The sequence below is a fragment of the Staurois parvus genome, unplaced genomic scaffold (assembly GCF_062004578.1).
Source record: "Staurois parvus isolate SC_StPar_1 unplaced genomic scaffold, SC_StPar_1.0 ptg001068l, whole genome shotgun sequence".
NCBI classification, from domain to species: Eukaryota; Metazoa; Chordata; class Amphibia; order Anura; family Ranidae; genus Staurois; species Staurois parvus.
This window is the reverse complement of record NW_028318864.1, coordinates 496695-516916: the sequence shown is the minus strand read 5'-3', so window position 1 is coordinate 516916 and position 20222 is coordinate 496695. Positions and strand designations below refer to the sequence as shown.

The following is a 20222-nucleotide window of genomic DNA, read 5'->3' as shown; positions in this document are numbered from 1 at the left end:
AATTATGATAACCACAAGAAACATTACATCACTACCGCCAGACCAAGCAAATATAAAATTATTTGCAGACCTATCTAAAGCCACTCTTCTAAACCGCAAGAAGCTTGTCACCATAACAAAAGCTCTGTGGAACCACGATATTGTCTACCAATGGGGTTTCCCCACAAAGGTCATTGTTAAACAACAAGGAAGGTTCTTTACAATTAAATCTCTTGAAGCAGGCTTCGACCTCTTGAAAGTCTGGAAGATCCTATCAGCGGACTCCCACCAACCCACCTCCAACCATACTCCTAGGGGAGTATCCATGGCAGGTGGCCATGCCTGAAGATGAAGGATATAAAGGTTTTGTTGACTGGCAAAACAATTTTCATATGGACAATCCTCCTGAAGCATGGAAAAAAAAGATTTCATCCAGAATAAGAAGGATGTTTGGTGATCTTGTGGCCATTGACTTTTCTAAAAGAAGTATATCTACATAAATCCTGAAATACATGAGAGAAAGCTGGAAGGAAGAAATCCCAGATGCAATCACAGGACAAGAAGATGAGGATCCCATCAAAAGCAGTTCTGTACAATCTGAGGTAACCTCCATTTCTCACCTGAACACCTCACAGCGTAGTGTTACTAACACGTCCTTGTCTTACTTTTTGACCACAGACACTTCTGGATCTCAGTCTGAGATGGCTCCAGTGCCACAGAAGGACGACATGGAATAGGCACTGATCATATTGTATGATGAGTTCTCCTTACATGATGCAGAGGTAGACATTGGATGAAGGATAATCGTGAGTGATGGTGCATCAGAAAGAACATCACATATGGCCAACTTCCCCAGGTATGTGCCTTTCTCAATTCACAATTTAATCTTTTAGGGCCATGTCACACTAGCAGTTCAGCACTAAGTCATCACTTTTTCCACCACAATATCTATCACTGATTTTGCTTTTATACTAAAGCAATTCAGTTTCAGTCAATAAATAGCTGCCATCTTGTCTTTTTTAAGAGTGATTACCATTGATAGGAGTGCGCATGCGCGGCCGGCGGGACGGACATGTCCCGATGAGGCTCCATCTCCCCGTCGGGTGACAGCGCCGAGGAGCAGCGGGTCCCGGCCCGCAATACAGCCTGGGGGGATCCGATCCCCGAGGCAACCCTCCCAGGGTCTGATCCACCCTGGTCTACGGCGGATCCTCCGCAGCAGGTCGGAGAAATCTGACAGGGGACTCTGTCCCCATTGTGAGCCGTGCACAGGCCCGCCCACCGCTGTCTACACAGCGCCGAGGCTGAGGAGAGAGAGCAGGGGGGCTGAGATCAGCATAACAGCCCCCCCCTGACAAGCAGCAAAATGGTTAAGGGGGCACCCCGGCACCAGGTCCCCCCTTCAACCAAAACAATCAAAGAGGCCCTGGCAAAGGCCTCCACAAAGATGGCCACCGCCCCAGCTCGTGGAAGCAAGCAAGCAGCAGGGGCATATGCAGCCCTGCAGGATCCGCAGCCCAGCCATCCCTGCACATCTGAGGGCGAGTCTGACACTGAAACTGATGTCCCTGCACAAGCCCTGACGCCTGACCTTACACCCCCTGACCTATTGTCACGCTTTGAAAAAATGCTACATAAAGCTTTGAAGCAAACCTCGGACCGCATCACTGCCATGCTATCTAGGGAAATCCATGAACTAGGACAACGCACTGTGGACCTAGAACAGAGAGTAGACGGTCTTGACACCTTGCTTCAGACACATACGGATGACCTTGATCTCCTGTGTGACGAAAACGCAACATTATTAACACGACTGGAGGACTTTGAAAACCGAGCACGGCGCTCAAACTTACGTATCTGTGGCCTTCCGGAAACGATCGTCGATGTCCAATCAACGGTAACAGCTCTGTTCCAAGAGCTTGCCCCAGCTATCCCAATCGAAAGATTAGAATTGGATAGAGTTCACAGGGCGTTAGCATCATGACGCACGGGCGGTCCACCACTCAACATTATAGCCAAGCTCCACTTTTTCCGTACCAAGGAGCAACTCCTACAAGCTGCCCGTAATGCAGAATCTGTACAGTTCCAGTGTCATACCTACCAATTATTCCAGGATCTGAGCCCCACAACTATCTCCAAGCACAGGGCTATGAAACCTCACCTACAAGTACTTCAACAACACGCTATACCATATAGGTGGAGCTTCCCCTTTGCAGTGCGATTCCGATATCAGACCCGAGATTACACCTTCAAGACTCCAGAGGACCTTTTAGACACCTTGCGGATCCTACAACTACATCCCCCAGCGATGCCTTCAGAAAGCGCCAAGCGGAGGTCCACATCCTGCTCGCCGCGGAAGTCCTTCCCCGCACATACAACTGAAGGTCAACTCAGCCTCCACAAAAGAGGGCGTTTTTCGTCTCCGGGCCTATCTTCGCAAGATACCATGGACTGAACTATGTCCCACGCTTATCTTTTTTTTTCCTTTTTTTGCCACACACACCAAACGGTGTACTTTTTTGACTAACATTGATATCCTTTCTCCCTCTAACTGTTAAATTTTGGTTGCCCCGCAACCTGGGGATTGTTCTGCACCCCCCCTCCTGGGCTTCATTTTAGTTTATATTTGGGAGCCTAGGCTTTGGCAGCATGCGATGCCACACCCCTACACCCAAGATGTCTCACTAGTACTGCTAGTGCCGTCTGAGTCTGGGACACCCTGATTTTCTCGGATGTTTTTTTTTTTTATATATACCTGTTTTTTCTACCGGGACCTCGCCACCATTTATTAATCACATTGCTGTCATCCTCACGGTCCGCGTACCTGCACACTCCACCCTAGTCCCTGTGTTATTGGTTATTTAATAACACTTGGGCTACTATTGCTCCCTAGCCCACCCTGATCCAGGGTGTCCTTGGGAACCCACCTTTTAGGCCTTAAATGGCCTCCTACACCCCTTCTTTCATGTTACCTCTCTCATACCGTACCCCTCCTCCCTCCCCCCAACATGACTCCATGACTTTGTGCAACATACTCTGCAACGTTCTCATCCCCCACAGTAATCGTCAGGCTCCATTCCGGGCGGTAGTGCCATGCTATCCAAACCACTATGCACTTTCCCCATGGGCTCGTTAAATATCCTTACCCTGAATGTACAGGGCCTTAATATTCCACAGAAACAGAATAAGGCTTTCCGAACCTTTGCTACACTTCAAGCTCACGTGGTCTGTCTACAGGAAACACACTTCACTCCCAACTCCACCCCTAAGTTTTTTGGCCCTCGATATCCTCAGGTCTATACAGCCTCTGCCACCACCAAACGCAGGGGGGTACTGATTGCCTTCCATCGCACAACACCTATGCACCGAAATCAAAGACCCGGAGGGTCGTTACCTCCTGTTAGTAGGGCAACTCCTAGACGTAGATGTCACTATTGTTGCATACTATGCCTCAAACCAAGACCCTTTACCATTCCCTTCCCACATACTCTCGGTTATAGACCACCATAAGCGCAGAACTTTAATTGTTAGCGGAGACTCTAACAGTGTAATATATCCCTTTCTAGACAAATCTCCTCAACCATCCCCTGTCCCTGCCTCTAAACAAACCTTCCAAGCCATACTACAACGTTATTCTTTGATAGATACATGGCGGGAACTCAACCCGACTAAACGCCAATACACCTTCTATTCTCACCCCCACCAGTCATTCTCCAGGATAGATCATATTTTCATTACCACCGCCTCTTCCCCCCGGCTCCTGACTTCTGAAATAATTCCAATCCCTTGGTCTGACCATTGCACCATATTCACGACTATGACCTCGTTAGCCCCATCCCCCGCTGAATCCTCTTGGATCATTAACGATAACCTGCTTGCAAATCCAGCTCACTGTCTAGAAATCGAAGCAGCCCTTAAAGACTATTTCTCTCTTAACCAATCACCTGATATTTCCCCTCTCCTGTTATGGGAAGCACACAAACCGGTATTGCGAGGGTTTTGCATTAGCAAAGCATCCTTCTTAAATAAAACCAAAAGACAACAACGTCTCTCACTGGAGCAAACCTATGATTGTTCTCATCAAGCCTTCCAGGCGGCTCCTACGCCTGCCAACCGTGAGGCCCTGGAGCGATCTAGATTGGTTCTAGATCTCTTTCTCACAGATCAAGCGGAACTCTCACTCCGTAGATCTAGGCACAAATATTATATTAGGGCAAATAAACCCAATACATTCCTGGCTCTCTCACTTCGCAGGTTCGACCAGCTCACTAAACCTATCCGAATTTGCACCTCTTCTGGCAACCTCACTAGTAACCCAGAACACATTCTACAGACTTTCCATAAACACCTGTCACAGCTTTATTCTTCTTCCACACCTTTTGACCCTACACAAGCTGATACCCTTCTAACTTCCATTTCTTTACCGAAACTCTCAGAGTGCCAATTAGCGACATCTCCCCAGCCGAAACCTTAGATGCTATTAAAAGTCTAAAACTACGTAAACGCCCAGGACCAGATGGCTTCTCAGCCACTTACTATAAAAAATTTGCTCATCTCCTCACACCTATCCTCACTAATGCTTTTAACACTTTACTATCTGGCCAAACCTTCAACCATGAAACAGTGCAAGCGAACATTTCAATGATCCCAAAGCCGAATTCTGATGACACGCAGTGGGCCAATTATAGGCCAATCTCTCTCCTGAACATTGATATCAAACTTTTAGCAAAAATCCTCTCTTCACGTCTTAACCTGTGTATTGGCTCTCTAATTCATAACGACCAAGTGGGCTTTATCCCAACTAGACAAGCGGGAGATAACATCAGACGTGCATCTCTTTTGGCAAATTTTAGCCAGGTCTCGCAATATTCCCGCCTGTTTCCTGTCCTTAGATATCCGGAAAGCATTCGATACAGTCTCATGGCCATACCTCAACTATATTTTGCACCGTTGGGGTTTTGGCCCACACTTTTTAACCTGGATCTTCTCACTGTATCGAGAACCCTCGGCCAGAATTAGGTATCTGGGGCACAGGTCAGCTCAGTTCCGATCTCTAGAGGCACAAGACAGGGCTGCCCCCTGTCCCCCTTGCTCTTTGCCCTGGCTATAGAGTCTCTGGCCCTCTTAATCAGAGCTAACCCGGATGTCAGGGGACTCGAGATAGGGGGCACACATCATAAGTTATGTCTCTTTGCGGATAACGTCTTGCTCTTTCTCACATCCCCATTGACTTCCTCTCCTTCCCTACTACGGCTTCTCGAGGCGTTTGGTTCGCTCTCTGGTCTAATAATAAACCACAATAAATCAACAGCACTCAACATTTCTCTCCCCCCTATAGAGCTGACGCATCTGAAGCAGATTTTACCATTCCCATGGTCACAGTGTCATATCCCTTTCTTAGGAATCAAACTGACTCCTAAGTTATCAGACCTTTACGCAGCTAACTATCTTCCGGTGCTAAACCATCTTTCTGCTCTTCTGACCAAATGGTCTTCCCTTCCCCTCGCATGGCTAGGCAGAATAGCAGTGATAAAAGTGTGGTATAGGCATCATCCTGTAAATCTGGAGTGTCTAAAGATTGATTAGTTTTGTTTTTAGTATACATGGTTTTTAGAATTAACTTCCTCGCAAACAGTTGTATGGTGTGTTTTTTAGGCTTCAAATTTGTCCATGTTGGTGTTAGGACAGAAGCCAAGACCCTTGTTAAGGATACTAATTTTATGTTCAGATAAACTATAACTTGTAAGATTGATGCTCATTTCATTGTCCTTACTAGGTATGCTGGATTCATCAGCAATCAATTTCTGTGACCTATGTTGGAATTTGAAATAATTGTGGTTTGGTTCTAAAAAAACCTTCCTTGGTTGTATATGAAATATTTCCTGGACTACGTGGGGCTGAATGTGAGGTATTTTGAGTGCATGTGCAGTAGATGGAGTAGCAATGCAATCCTCACCACTTAAATTACCACCTGATCCGGTTAGGTCCCTATTTGGAACATTAAAAGGTGCTTGATCAGTAGTGCATTTTTCTTAAATGATTGTTTGACCAGCCCATCGCCAGGGGGACTTCTTTTTTCCCTTTTTATGGGATTTTTTTTTTTAAACCTGTTTAACTCCTCTTGGCCTCCATTGAATTTTGTGAAAGGTTGGAAAAATTAGGAGTGTGCATCATCAAAATTTCTATACATGATTTTCTTTCTACCAATCCTAGGGTTTAAATGACATTTATAAGCTTTTTGTTCACCAAATGCTAATTTATCCCTACGAACTTCTCTCCTTACCAATTAAAATTTCTTTGGTATGTTCTATGTGTGTTTTTAAGATCACATTCAAATTGAACAAATTTAGGATGATTGTTAAATAACTTTGCATGTATATCAATTGTTTTATCAATGTATTTTAATTTATGATGATACTCGTCAATCAATAGACATATTTTGAGGTTTTTTTTTTTTCCCCCCCTTGGCCTGTCTCACCTGTCTTTAATCATCATGACCTACTACAAAGGTAAAGAATGGGAAATCCTTATGTCCAGTCTATGAGGAGGATTCCAGCAAACATTATACCCCGACCGCTTCAACCCTGGCAGAATGACCATACCAAAAACCTCAAGCGACGCAGTCGTGCACTGGAGCGACTATGGCGCAAAACCAGATCCCAACAAGCGTTCACCTGATATAATTCCGCCTTCCTCACCTACACTTCCTCCCTCCACGCCACCAAGCAAGCCTACTTTGTAACCCTCATCAATACCCTCTCCTCCAGTCCTCGCTGGCTCTTTAGTTTTAACTCTACTCTCTCCGCCCCCACCTCCACCCAGTACCTCACTCACCGCCCACGAGATTGCTAACCACTTCCAAAGCAAGATCGATGCAAATCATAGGGACATTGTCACTGCTCAGACGTCCGCCCCACCTAGCACCCCCACACAAAAACCCCCCTCAACACTCCTCTCCTTCAACCTCGCCACTGTCCAGACCTCCACCCCGCCCAACATTCCTCACACTAAAACCCCCTCAACACTCCACTCCTTCGACCCTGCTACCACTGAAGAGGTTGCTAAGGTCTTCTGAAGCTCGCTTTACCACCTGCCCCCTTGACTCTGTCCCTACACAACTCCTACGATCTCCATCCTATGCTCCCTCACTCACATCTTTAATCTCTCCCTCTCTACTGGCGCATTCCCCTCCCCTCTGAAGCATGCGCACATCACTCTCATACTTAAAAAACCCTCCCTGGATCCCACCAACCCGAACAACCTCAGACCCATCTCCCTGCTGCCATTTACATCCAAACTCTTTGAGCGCTTAGTCTATAATCGCCTGAGTTCCCACCTCACCGACAACAACTTCCTTGATCCCCTACAGTCTGGCTTTCGTCCCCTACATTCCACCGAAACCGCCCTACTCAAACTCTCCAATGACCTGCTAACCGCCAAAGCTAATGGCCACTAGTCAGTGCTCCTATTCCTTGACCTCGCTTTTGACATGGTTGACCACCCCCTCCTCCTCAAAACTATACTTTCTTGGCCTCAGACTCTGTTCTCTTCCTATCTATCACAGCGCTCCTTCAGTGTTACCTATAACGCTACCAACTCCCCCTGACTCCCCCTCTCTGTTGGGGTCCCTCAAGGTTCTGTCCTCGGGCCCCTTCTCTTCTCCATCTACACCTCCTCCCTTGGCCAACTGATACACTCCCACGGCTTCAACTACCATCTCTTTGCCGATGACATGCAAAGCTCTACCCCTTTCCTCACCCCTTCAATCTCCGCCTGAATCACTAGCCTTCTGATCGACATATTGGATTGAATGTCACTCCACTTCCTCAAATTAAACCTTTCCAAAACCGAGCTCCTAGTTTTGTTTTTTTTTCTCCCCAGCCTGCGCCCCCCCCCACCCCGACTTCTCCATCACGCCACCATATGCCCCACCCCGCAAGCCAGAGTACTAGATGTCATCCTAGACTCCAATCTGTCTTTACAGCCCCAGGTCCAATCACTGGCATTCATGTAGACTCCACCTCCGCAACATCTCCAAAACACATCCGTTCCTACCCCGGAAACTACTAAGCAACTCATTCACTCCCTTATTATATCATTACTTGACTACTGTAACTCCCTCCTCACTGGCTTACCTCACCGCAGGCTTTCCCCGCTTCAGTCTATGCTGAATTCTGCAGCCAGACTCATCCACCTCACCAACTGCTCTGTATCCGCCACCCTCCTCTGCCAATCCCTCCACTGGCTTCCGATTGCCCAACGCATAAAATTCAAATTACTAACCTTGATGTACAAAGCTGTTCATAGCACTGCCCCAAACTACATAACCGACCTGGTATCCATTTACCACTCAAAACGTACTCTCCGCTCCCCATAAGACCTCCTACTCTCGAGTTCCCTGGTCTCCTCCTCCCATGCCCATCTCCAGGGCTTCCCCCATCCTCTGGAACTCACTACCCCAATCCATCAGACTGTTGCATACCCTCCTCACGTTTAGGCGCACCCTGAAAACCCATCTCTTCAGGGAAGCCTACCCTGCCCTCAGCTAATTGCCAATCTCCTCCACTCTTCCTACCACTCTATCCCCCACAGCTATTTCCTCCCGTACCACTATAACCTCCCTCCTAGATTGCAAGCTCCAAGGAGCAGAGCCCTCGAATCCCTCGTGTATTGTTACTGTACTGTCTCGTGTACTGTCTCCCATTATAATGTACAGCGTTGAGCAAACCGTTGGCGCTATATAAATATTGTATAATAATAGACTTATCCATATTATTTGCATTTCCACCCTATGGGCCATTGCTCTCCATTGGAAGTCCCCAGTAGTCCCTCTGGCCTCTGTATTGTGGGTAGTTGATATGGTCATGCTCATGGAATGTATTCAGTACACATTACTGGACAGGATGCATTCGTTCAACAGAAAATGGGATGGTTGGATGGTGCATTGGCACTTAATGATAGATTAAATCTCTGCTGTACCATTGTTTGTCTTTGACTCTTGTCAGTTATGTGGTTAATCTGCCTACAATGATGACTTCCTCTCATGTATTTGATCTTTCATTTTTTGTGATTATCTTTATTTCATTGTAAAATTATTTATGTACATTTTTCTTGCTGTTCATTCTATCTCATGTATGATGTGCAGTTTTTGTAGTCCCATCTTTTAATAAAAACTTTTGTAAACAAAAAAAGACTGAATTAAGTTTGATGTCAATTTTTTTTGCTTCATTTAAACTTCTCTTTAACATGTTTACAAATATTGCATTATAACAAAACCAAATCTGTAGCTATTTATAAAGGATTTACTGCAAAGGTTTGCTGGACATTCATTCATCTGTATTTTATGCCACTAACAGGGGATTCATTCTCTTGGAAAAATGCAGCAGATGGATGAATCTTATTTGAGAAAGGTAAACAATATTTAACCGTCATCTACATACAACATACTAGATTTCAACTAAATTAAGATTTGTCCATTGCATTTAAATTCAAAGAGGATTCACCCATCATTTTCCATCAAGATTCACTCATCAGCAGTGAAAAATATAATCAATTCGTGAAAGTGACAAATTCTCATCAATTCCTATAAATCATACTTTTAGTTAAACCATTACATATCCTTGTGATCAATAAAATATAACTGCTCAGTGCAAAAGAAGTGACTTAGTGCAAATGATCCACTTCCAGGAATCCAGCCAAAAATCGCAGCTGGTATTCGTGTTTCTCCACCATCACAAGGATATGCAATTAATTATTTAAGTATCATTTATATGGTTTAATACAAATGTATTTGTCATTTTCATGAATTGATTATGTGCATCCCTGGATTCATTGAGATGTTACAGGGCTAGCACAGCACATTAGTTGGGTTGTTGGTGTTTATGGCAACTCTTGTAGCAGTTGCTAATGTAAGCAGTTGTGTCCCTTCCTATGCTGAGATAATCCTGCAAATTTGGCATTCCCAGAGGTCCACAGTGGGACACCCCTAGTCCCAACAATGGAGGGTGGCTCCCATAAAAATGGCCATTGTGATGCAAGCAGTATCGGCAGTCACACCTCAGCCAGGTGTTCTACCTCCTCTTTAACATATCAATTCACAAGCCCATCACCATTGAGATGATCAGTTCTGTCCTGGGGGGTAACATTTCTCTCTTTATTCTGCAACTACATAGTCATTGTCATAGAATGAAGAAAAACTAAAGCATATTTTATTAAATATCACAATCTCTGTTGTATTGTTACATTTTACCTAAATTGTTAAATTATTTGTTTTATACTTTTCACTACATTTCAGATTTCAGCTGTTTTTTAGTGACCATCTCCATGCAGTAGGCCTCCTTGATGAACAACAGCTGACATGAGGGGGAAGCTACACAGCAAGTGTATTGATTGTATTCAGTCTGTTCAGACAGGTAGAACAATAATGAGAAGAGGTGAATTACAACAAATATGATAAGATGGAAACAGATTCTCCTTATAATGAGCCAATATGACTACCTTCCTGCACCCCGGTCTATTGTTATGTCATACAGTATCACCTGTAATTAATAGAATATCGCCCCTTGGCAGCTTACATTTAAATCAAACAATTCCCTTCTATCTTCAGAACCCGGACATACAGTATAAGACATATTACACAACCACATTGATCAAACTCTAGCTAATATATATTTCTCAGTACAAGAACTATTGATATCTACCAATGGAGATTTCACATAAACTCATATTGTAACCGTCACCCCCCTTGTAGCCAGTAAAACCAGACCACACATGTAATAATGGTTTATATGCAATCTCCTTTAAGATTTCAAGTTTTGCCTTTGTATTCTGAAGACTCTTTAATCACAAAATGATATCTATTCTCACATTGGACCCCTTTGGCAGGGAGGGGGACTAGACCACATAGCCAGGCAGAATGGAGGCAGATTGGACCCCATTGGAAGGCAGAATGGAGGTAGACTCCAGTACAGCTCTGTGATCTCTCTTCCATAGATCTGGATCTTAATGTCTGTAGTCCGTCATTTTTGCTCTGGATGTACGAAGTTCATAATCACAAAAGAAAAAAAAAATCAGTTCTCGGTAGTCCAATAATACATAAGTCTGAAATGCCGATCTGATCATGTGGCACTTGTTTCTTGAACATCCTTTCATAATTATTTTAATTTGGTAAAGCTGACTTGGTAAAGTATTTTTGGATACGCTTTCCTGGCTTTCTGAAATAAAACAAATAAAAAATGTATCCCACAATGTTCTAAGACTGGAATATTCCATACACAGGATGGAGACACAAAATTTAGAATAACAATGGTGTCTACTTTGAATAGCCAACACCTGATAGTCAATAGACAGAGGGGACATGATGAACAATAGTGATGGGATCCTGTATGTACAGTAAGCATGGAATGAACAATAGTACAGGTGGACCCCCCAGGAAGACAATAGGAACAGTAAACATTGGCAGTGTTATGCTAATAACTACCACAACCAATTCACCAGCCAATGTTAGGGGGGCAGTACACCTCAAAAGTCAACCTCAACTTATAATAATGTATTCTAGATGTAACAGATATTAAAAACACAATCCAACAAATACGTATCTGCTAAACTGACCACACATACACAGCTCCATACCCTAGAACGTTTTTTAGCCTTGCACAGAAAGACCAAAACTCATCTATTTAAAATAATTGGAAGTAATGAATTAATTTCCACTTTCCCAGCAATGAGAATGCTTAAAACATTAAAATCATCTCCATAAGTTTCTCCTAGTTTCTCTTTCCTGCAAAATACAATGGGGGTGATTTAGTAAAACTTGAGAGTGCAAAATCTGGTGCATCCCTGCATAGAAACCAATCAGCTTCCAGGTTTTTTGTCAAGGTTTAATTGAACGAGCTGAAGTTAGAAGCTGATTGGCTACCATGCAAAGTTGCACCAGATTTTTCACTCTCCAGTTTAAATAAATCAACCCCAATGCATTTAGGTGACACAAAATTTAAATGAAAAAACTGTTAAGGCTTTTATTAAAAAAAAAGGTCCAGCTTTTTGCCTTATAAAATAAAAATATCATAGTGAGAAAAAAGATTAAACCCAAAAATTCCCACTACTGAAATCTTCCCCATTAAATTAACTGTGTTTAATGGTTCTTCCAATATATTTATGGGAGATCTAAATATTGAAAAACAATTCTGTGGTGTATCCTCCCTGTTTGTTTTGGAGGTCTTCTAATACCCACTATGTTGCACTGAAACCCTCAGTTGAGTCTTCTGACAAGTGGTCACAAATTAAGTTACCCAATCGATATACTTTACTAAATTATACCACTAGAGATAATAGATCTCAGAGAGTTCATTGTCCTATAGTCACGGGGTGCAGGAAGCAAAATCACTTGAGTCTCCCATCAACACAGTCAGTGTTGATGGGGGAATCCCTCCCATTGAGCTATTGTGTTCCCCTGGTGGAGATAGGTGGTGAAGGGAGTCTATTAGCTGTACCCAATTTGATCGATCAATCAACTTTGGTACATTCACCACACCTATACATAGGTTAAATATTGGCAGGTCCTTGCTGAACCGTCCAAGATTTGAACCTTCTATGGCGGGCTTTAGTTACAAAGCTTTCCATACTAAACATGGCAGCCATTTCCAGCAGATGGTGCCCACAGTTTTCAAGTAATTACCTTAAAACTTTTCAGAGTTCCACTAACAAGTTGAGCTTATTTATTTTTTTAAGCAATTAGTCAGACTACAATATTCAGTACACCCAAGGTGTTGGAGCACAGAAATTTACCAGAACAATAAGATCTACCCTGAATGGTTTCAGCCTACACCCAACAGACAATACACAGAAGAGGAACTGAAGGCAATGGTGATGGGATTTGGTAATTACAGTAAACAAACAATAGTAGAGGTGAACACCCAGACACTCAGCAGAAACAATTGACAATGACAATGGCTACCATTTCCCCCAACAACAATGTTTTGTAGTGTATAACAAAAGAACCCTAAAATACTCCATACTCTGGTCCACTGACCACACACAGCTTTATACACTAGAAAATTTTTACAATGCACAGAGAAAAAAATAAAGCTATAATTTATCTGCAACATCTGTATTCACTTTATTCATTTTCTACAAAGTTCCCCTTTTCTAAAAATGAGGATGCTAAAATGTGTGCATTACCAAACATCCTCCCTGCTACATTTAGCTTTAATTTCATACAAATACAATCCATTTCAATAAAACAAATCACAATAAACTAAAACAAGTTTTAAAAAAATAAAAATCTTTCAATTCATGATTTTTTTACCTTAATAATAAAATAAACAAAAAATAAATAAAATCAAACAAACAAAATAATATTTCCTCTTCAGTTTACTATTATCCCTATTAAATTGACCGGCTTCAGTTGGTTCTTCCAATATCCTTTTCCTGAATATGGCAATCCAGCAATCTAGTAATATAGAAGGTAATTATCAAGCATGTTCTACTATCCAACCTAATGCAGAGTAGCTGGTTATTTCCTGCATTTCCTCCACATTTGGTCTATGATTCCCTATGCCTTGCTCAATAAAGTACTGGAAGTATGGGGCACACTGGTGAGGCCACCTCCTTACCTTTACTATGGCACCCCAAAAACACTTCATTACCCTTAGAGAAGAAAATCTGGATTTTACCAACATCAGGGGGTTTATTAACCTTTTCAGTTAAAATAATTTGGCCCCCAATGTGATCTGGACTTGTCACAATGGAGTACTCTCTATTTTTTGTTTGGTGACCTCAAAGTGAACATTTAAAGTAAAGTAGATTGTGGAGACAAAATACAACAAATACAAACCAAACATGACAATAAAGACATACATTTCACCATCTCAGGGAAAGTTCCTTCATCCCCCCAATGAACATATATGTGTATGAGCGCAGTGCTGAGTCTGAGCAGTTCCACATTACTAAAAATGACTAGTGATGAAGCCCCATAGCAGAGAAATGTATTTTGGCCTCAAACTTTATATGTAAATCCTCTGCTTGTAAAAGATTAGTATATATCGTAAGAATCTGCAGAAGATTTTTGAAGCTTTTAGTGATGGAACATCTTTGTTAAAACCTTTAAAGAATAATTTTACTTTCAGGGTCCAATCACAGCTCAGCATTCCAGCCTTTGTCAGTTCATATATATTGCCCACTTTATAGTCTCAGGTGGGTGGAGTTCTATGTTGGTTTTAGATTGTATATTTATGATTTATATATGGATGCATGTTTATATTTCATTTATTTAGACACATTTTATACATAAACTTTCCATGGCTAAATTGGGTCAATGTGATATTTTGCATTTTTGTAAATTTATGTTGAACGATTTAATACAAATATATTATTAAAAGAAAATTAAGACATTTTATACATTATCTCTATAAAGCTTAGCATCTACAAACTGTTTCCTTGGTTAATTAAATCATTTAAAATTAGTTTCAGAGTAATTTCCCGCCCTCATCACACTGGCACAGCATAAACAATCCCCATTCATATGGACCTACCTGCTCCACCCTTCAGGAGCCCATTACAAACTCACCAATCATATGTTAATGAGCAGCTCCTGTGTGTTGGCCAATCAGAATCTCCTTTAACAAATTCCATTTTCTCCCCACATATATACCAGAGCTCCAGTTCTTACTTTCAGTGACTCTCATTTTGCTTGTAGCAAAAGTGATTCATTTCCTCCATTGACTGCTTCCCGCCAGAATTGCTTTTCAGAAGACCACATAGATTTCCTCCGTGAAGACCGACTTGGAGACCATCTATACCTTCATTTTCCCAAGTAAGTCATATAGAACTTCATAGTTTTATAATCCTCAGTTTTATCCTTTTCTAGGGTTTTTCTACTATTAGAAGATGTACTTAGCAGAAAGTTAGATAGTAAAACTGTTTAATGTTCTCTATTTTTCACACTTACCTGTTATTTATTGTCACACAAATAGCTAGAGGCCAACTCCAGCCAATCCAATTTATTTGCTTGATTTATGAATGAGTTATAACTTCTGTCAGGTTTTTATTACCACCTGGGTCCTTATTGGGAAGATCCGCTAGTGACCCAATACTGGGACACACATGGCAATAAACACCTGACAAAGATATGAGTCTGAGTGCTCCAACTATCTTGTCCTATGACATGCTCAGATCATTTGTTGTACTTTGTACTTAACATTTAAATATACTGTGTGTGTGTGTATATATATATAAAAACATTTTTCTGTTTATCTTCATCCCTTGCTAGTCTGGCTAAAGTATTCTATGGCATTCTTTTGCAACCAGGGTGTCCAGGTACCCTGGGGTGCCTTCTGGGTTCTTCAGCAATGCCTTTGGTAGTATTGCCCCAAAAACTGTAAACAAGACAGTAAGTGGATCAGTCCTGCCTTTTTGTTACACAAACCACAAATTTGTATTGTGCAGCATTACAACCTTGGGTTCTGTGGGGTCCAGCCGCTGACATTCCTAACAACGGATGATGTAATTGGTTGAAAAGGAGGACATCAGTCACCTGAATCCTTGTTTGCCCCTCTCCATCAGCACTGGGGTCACTTTAGCTGAGTGAGGGAGAATGTTGGGACATGTCGGTAGCAATGTGCAAAGGTGCAATAGCTATGAAAGAACAAACCACTTCTAATGTTGGGGGTCCTACTTGTGTGGATGTTGCTGCGTTACGTAAAACTATTTGTTTAGTTCTTACATTTTAGCATGGGGTGCCTCAAGATTGTGTGGAATTTTAAAGGGCACGTTGACTAAGAAAAGGTTGAGAAACACTCATCTATGGTGTATGCATAGCAAGACCAGTATAGGTCCATGATGAGGGACCCCTTGTATTTTCCTGTTACTATATCATGCTAGAATGCGGTTTTTCATTGTCCAGTTATACCTGACTCTGGAATATTTCCTGTTGTGAATTGATTTTGGTCACCTTTGGAAATAGCCACCAAATCTTCTTTCTGTTTGTGTACCTGTTATTAATCTTTAATAAAAATATTATGGGACAAAAAAAATGTACAAAACCTAATAAAGGTTTTCATTCTTCCCCCACTTGTGCCCTCTTATAGAGGTTTAGCTGACCACACACATGAAGTGAGGGAAGATCGGACGTCAGAAATGGCAATAAAAAGTTAAAAGATGTTCTAACCCTTTTCGGTTTTTGTCCAAATTCTTTGGTTGGATTTGTGCTTGAAGTCTCAGGAAGTCACATATCTTTAGTAAATCATTTACTGTATTACAGCAAAGTAAAACCAGGGACTTCCTAGGATGGCACCTAAGGACAGAAAGTCAACACCCAGCTATAAAAGATATTTTCATAAATGTTAGTCATATCATGCAAAAGTTTAAAAGATTCACACATGATGTTCAATACAAAGACTTTTGTATGATGTGACTAATACATTTGGAGTTTGTATCCCTATGTTTTGAATTGATATCCCTGGCTGCCATCCTAGGAAGTCCCCGGTTGTTACCTTGTTGTAGACATTTGTTGGTTTGGAATGATGGCACTCTCGGTCCTTTGCCCAGTGCCATTCTACATCACTCCTTTCTCTCTTTGGAATCTATAAAATAATTGGACTTCTTACATATAACTTGTATGTATCAGAGTAAGGGTTCGTGTCCATAGAATCAGTTTGATGTCCATTTGAGACCCTTCTAAAATAATTTATAATACTGTATATTGACAGGTGAATTTGATCGGCTTCAAGTGGGTTTTGCATTACCATAGACTTATATAGGAAAACAATATCCACTTGCTGTGAATAAAAGCTCATCAACATAAGCCCAACATGTATTTAATAAGAATTGTAAGCATATATCAGCTTTAAAATGTAAAATAACTGTCTTTAGTTACAATACTACCCCTCCCCCCACCTCTAATGAAGGTGACAATTAATAACAGTAACTGGGTGATATCCAGAGAGATGATTAGTGCCGCTTACTAATGATTAGTGCCAAATGAAACTCATTTGTATGTTTTGATGTTGTGATTCCAGAATGGCTTCTAGCATTGTAGAAGTAACCAAGAACACTGCAAGGAAACTTCTTGAGCTCATTGCTGAAACCTCAGAAAACCTGAGGATGATGGAAGTCACAGACCACTTCCACCCCATCAAAGAGCTCGGGACAGGATCGTACGGAAAGGTTCTCTTGGCCAAACATCGGGGTTCAGGTAAATTTGTAGCCTAATTCATGTAAAGAGAATGATTTACAGAATCAGTTGTGCTTCTGAATGAGTGGAAATAAACTAAGGAAAAGAGTAACTAGCAGGTAAAGGTTCTTCGGTTGCATGGTGCAACAAGGGGGATCATACTGTAGATATTGCATCACCAGAGGAGGGGAGACTAGAATGAGCAAGTCTGCCATAATATACAAGTCTGATAGTTACATATTCTAGTTAATGCTCTGGGTGCCCTCTGCAGATTTAGTTCTATTTACAGCTCAGATGTCTAAAGGATCTTTACTTCTAAACTGAGATATGAGTGTGACATCCAAGATCTAAGAATCAACAGAATACTTCGGCTGCAGAACATTTCCAAACCTTTGAGCAGCATTTTTTAAGTTTCTAAGTTTTCCAAGCCCCCCTTGCTTCCAGTGTTTGAGTGATGGTTATGGATCTTAATAAGTCAGAGCTTTTAGATTTACATAAACTTTTAACTAACTTTAGTAGGTTTTTAGCAAGCTTCATCATTTCTCTAATGTTGTTTTTATGATACTCATTGTCTTTTTTTGTCTTTCTTTTCAACAGATGAGTTGGTGGCTATGAAACTGATGAGTAAAGAGACAACTCCAATGGACAACTTCCTAGTGGAATACGGAATGTCTCTTAGTCTCAGTGGCCATCCAAATATCATCGCAACCCATGAAATCGCTTTCCAAACCAGCAACGACTATGTCTTTGTCCAAAAGGTGGCACCAGCTGGAAACCTTCAGTCAATAGTAAAGTCAAATGTAAGTTTGTATCAAAACTTTATTGATATTTATAAAGTCACAATTTCTAGTTTTAGTTACTTTAAAGCATTTCTGAGTTTTAAAGATTCCTTTCCCAGGGCAGTGAGTTGGTAGGATGTATAGTTGGCATACGCTTGTTGTTTTAGGTATGTGTATCACTCAAGTTATGAAGCAAGGTTTAAAATGGAGTAAGATGGGTTAAGATGGATCTTGCACCATTAATGGCACCATTTTGTATGCTGACAGGTTTCCTTTAATCATACTCCTTGTGTATTCAGCTAATGTATGTTTGTTTCCCTGTACACGAGGTAAGGTGGGTTCAATATGTTGGGTAACATTGTGTTATATTTGTGTCTAGTGACTAATTTTCTCTTTTTTTCCCCTACAGGTTGGTTTAAATGAAGATGTTATAAAGGGTTTTGTTCCACAGGTAGCGAGTGCCTTAGACTTTATGCACAGCAGAGGAATGGTCCATCGGGACATTAAACTGGACAACATTTTGCTCATGGACTTTGAATGTAAGGAAGTCAAAGTTGCAGATTTTGGACTGACGAGGCTCCGGGGCACTCAAGCACCATGTATGTCCTGGTCCATCCCATATACCGCTCCGGAATTGTGCAGCTTAAAAGAAGGGGATCAATTGCTGCTGCACCCGAGCATTGACGTGTGGGCGTTTGGAGTCCTGTTGTACACAGCTATAACCGGCTCATTTCCTTGGAAAGAAGCAGGGGGTCATGACCCCATGTATCGGGAGTTTGCTTGGTGGCAAATGAAGAAAGACCTAACCTTGGCACCAGGAAAGTGGCAACAATTCTCCATTGAAGCCAGGCAGATGTTCTGGGACTTGTTGGCCCTCAATGCCTCTGAGAGGTGTTCTGCTATGGACATTTTAAAATATGTCCACCTGCCATGGAAAGCATAAATGCCTCCAGAGAATCTAACCAGGAAAACGGTCATACATGTGATATAACAGAGTTCATGATGTCCATTGTGGAGCCTCATCAAGTGCTGCCTCATACAAGTCTCATGTCCTAGGGGAAGGTAAGTCTAAATCTTAGGACTGCTGGCTTGTTGTGTAGCTGGTCACATGTTTGCTTATCTACTGTAATTGCTGATTTCAGAAATACTAACTCATAGCGTAGGAAAACCGTATATAATGAGCCACAGAAGCACAGATCTAATTGGACCACATGTCCACTTCTTTCCACCACAGTTCTCAAAAGCAATTTCACTATTCAAACATATACCATTCTAAAGCTATAACACCGATGTATGCTTACATGGTACCTACACTAATTACACATTCATTCTATTTGGCTTTAGTCTCCCAATGCTTCCCTTGCCTAAGAAAATATTATATGGTCAAATTACGGGACCCTCTGCTCCAGGGCCACAGAGCAGCTAATGGCATGGTTATACTACATAGAAATTACATTGCACTTCTTCTCACCATTGATTTTATTGTTCTCCTTAAATGGCCTAAAAAACCCATTTCCAGTTTTATTCTTTCATGTGGTAGGAGGGGGGCCTGTTTAAAAAAAACAAGCAATGTTCACCCTCCCCAGGCTCTAGTGCTGCCCCATATTGTCTTTGCTCCAGATTTGGTCTTTTCCAGGATTTGACACCCAATGTTATGCAACATCTTCTGTGAGCTGACAGGGAAATGATTCAAGGAGCCAAGCTCACCGCATCACATGAGCCCAGTTCTCTGCAGCAGCATTCAGGACCTGTTCCCTGCTGGAGGATAGATGAGGATGGGAAACACATGTGAATCGTATGTCCAGCCCGGCCAGCAAGAAAAAAAACAGATTTAAATAAAGCTCCTAAACATGTGTACTATATTAGAACAAATTGATGGTTTTTAAATTTTGTTGGTTTTCTTTTCCCTTTTTTTGTTCATTGTCAAGTGTATTGGAATGTGTTCTGCAATCCTTCTGTACAAGGCATATATGGTAAGTATAATATTGTCATAATAAATGAAGACTTTAATGACTCTATTGCAGTATGGACTGAGGAATCCTTGGATACATTGATGGAATGATGTTACATTACCGAGCCTGAGATCAGCAAGCCCCCCCCCCAGCTGCATAGTGTAGTAACTTTTGCTAATCTGTGGTTACTCCTCCTGTGCACTGGGTGGTGCTATTGTGCTTCTTCACCTCTGGTTTATTCAATATTGTATTATTATGTTTATACAGCAATATGACTATTACTAATACTACTATCACTTTATACTACTTTACTACTTCTGCTGCTATTACTCCCACATGTAT

At 41.7% G+C, this 20222-nt stretch overlaps 1 protein-coding gene across 1 annotated transcript; it reads left to right on the top strand.

Moving 5' to 3' along the window:
* The first annotated feature begins 818 nt into the window (after positions 1 to 818).
* LOC149440582 (serine/threonine-protein kinase SBK1-like) lies at positions 819 to 18871 on the top strand. Its single transcript, XM_089658442.1, has 5 exons — positions 819 to 835; positions 14675 to 14791; positions 16995 to 17170; positions 17747 to 17949; positions 18338 to 18871. Exons 1-5 carry the CDS (start codon positions 819 to 821, stop codon positions 18869 to 18871), a joined length of 1047 nt encoding a protein of 348 aa, XP_089514568.1.
* Positions 18872 to 20222: the final 1351 nt, after the last annotated feature.

Excerpts from the sequence above, each read along its gene's own strand:
- LOC149440582 (XM_089658442.1), top strand. Across the intron at positions 14,792-16,994 it reads CTATACCTTCATTTTCCCAA|AATGGCTTCTAGCATTGTAG; the intron begins GTAAGTCATATA and ends TTGTGATTCCAG. Across the intron at positions 17,950-18,337 it reads AGTCAATAGTAAAGTCAAAT|GTTGGTTTAAATGAAGATGT; the intron begins GTAAGTTTGTAT and ends TTTCCCCTACAG.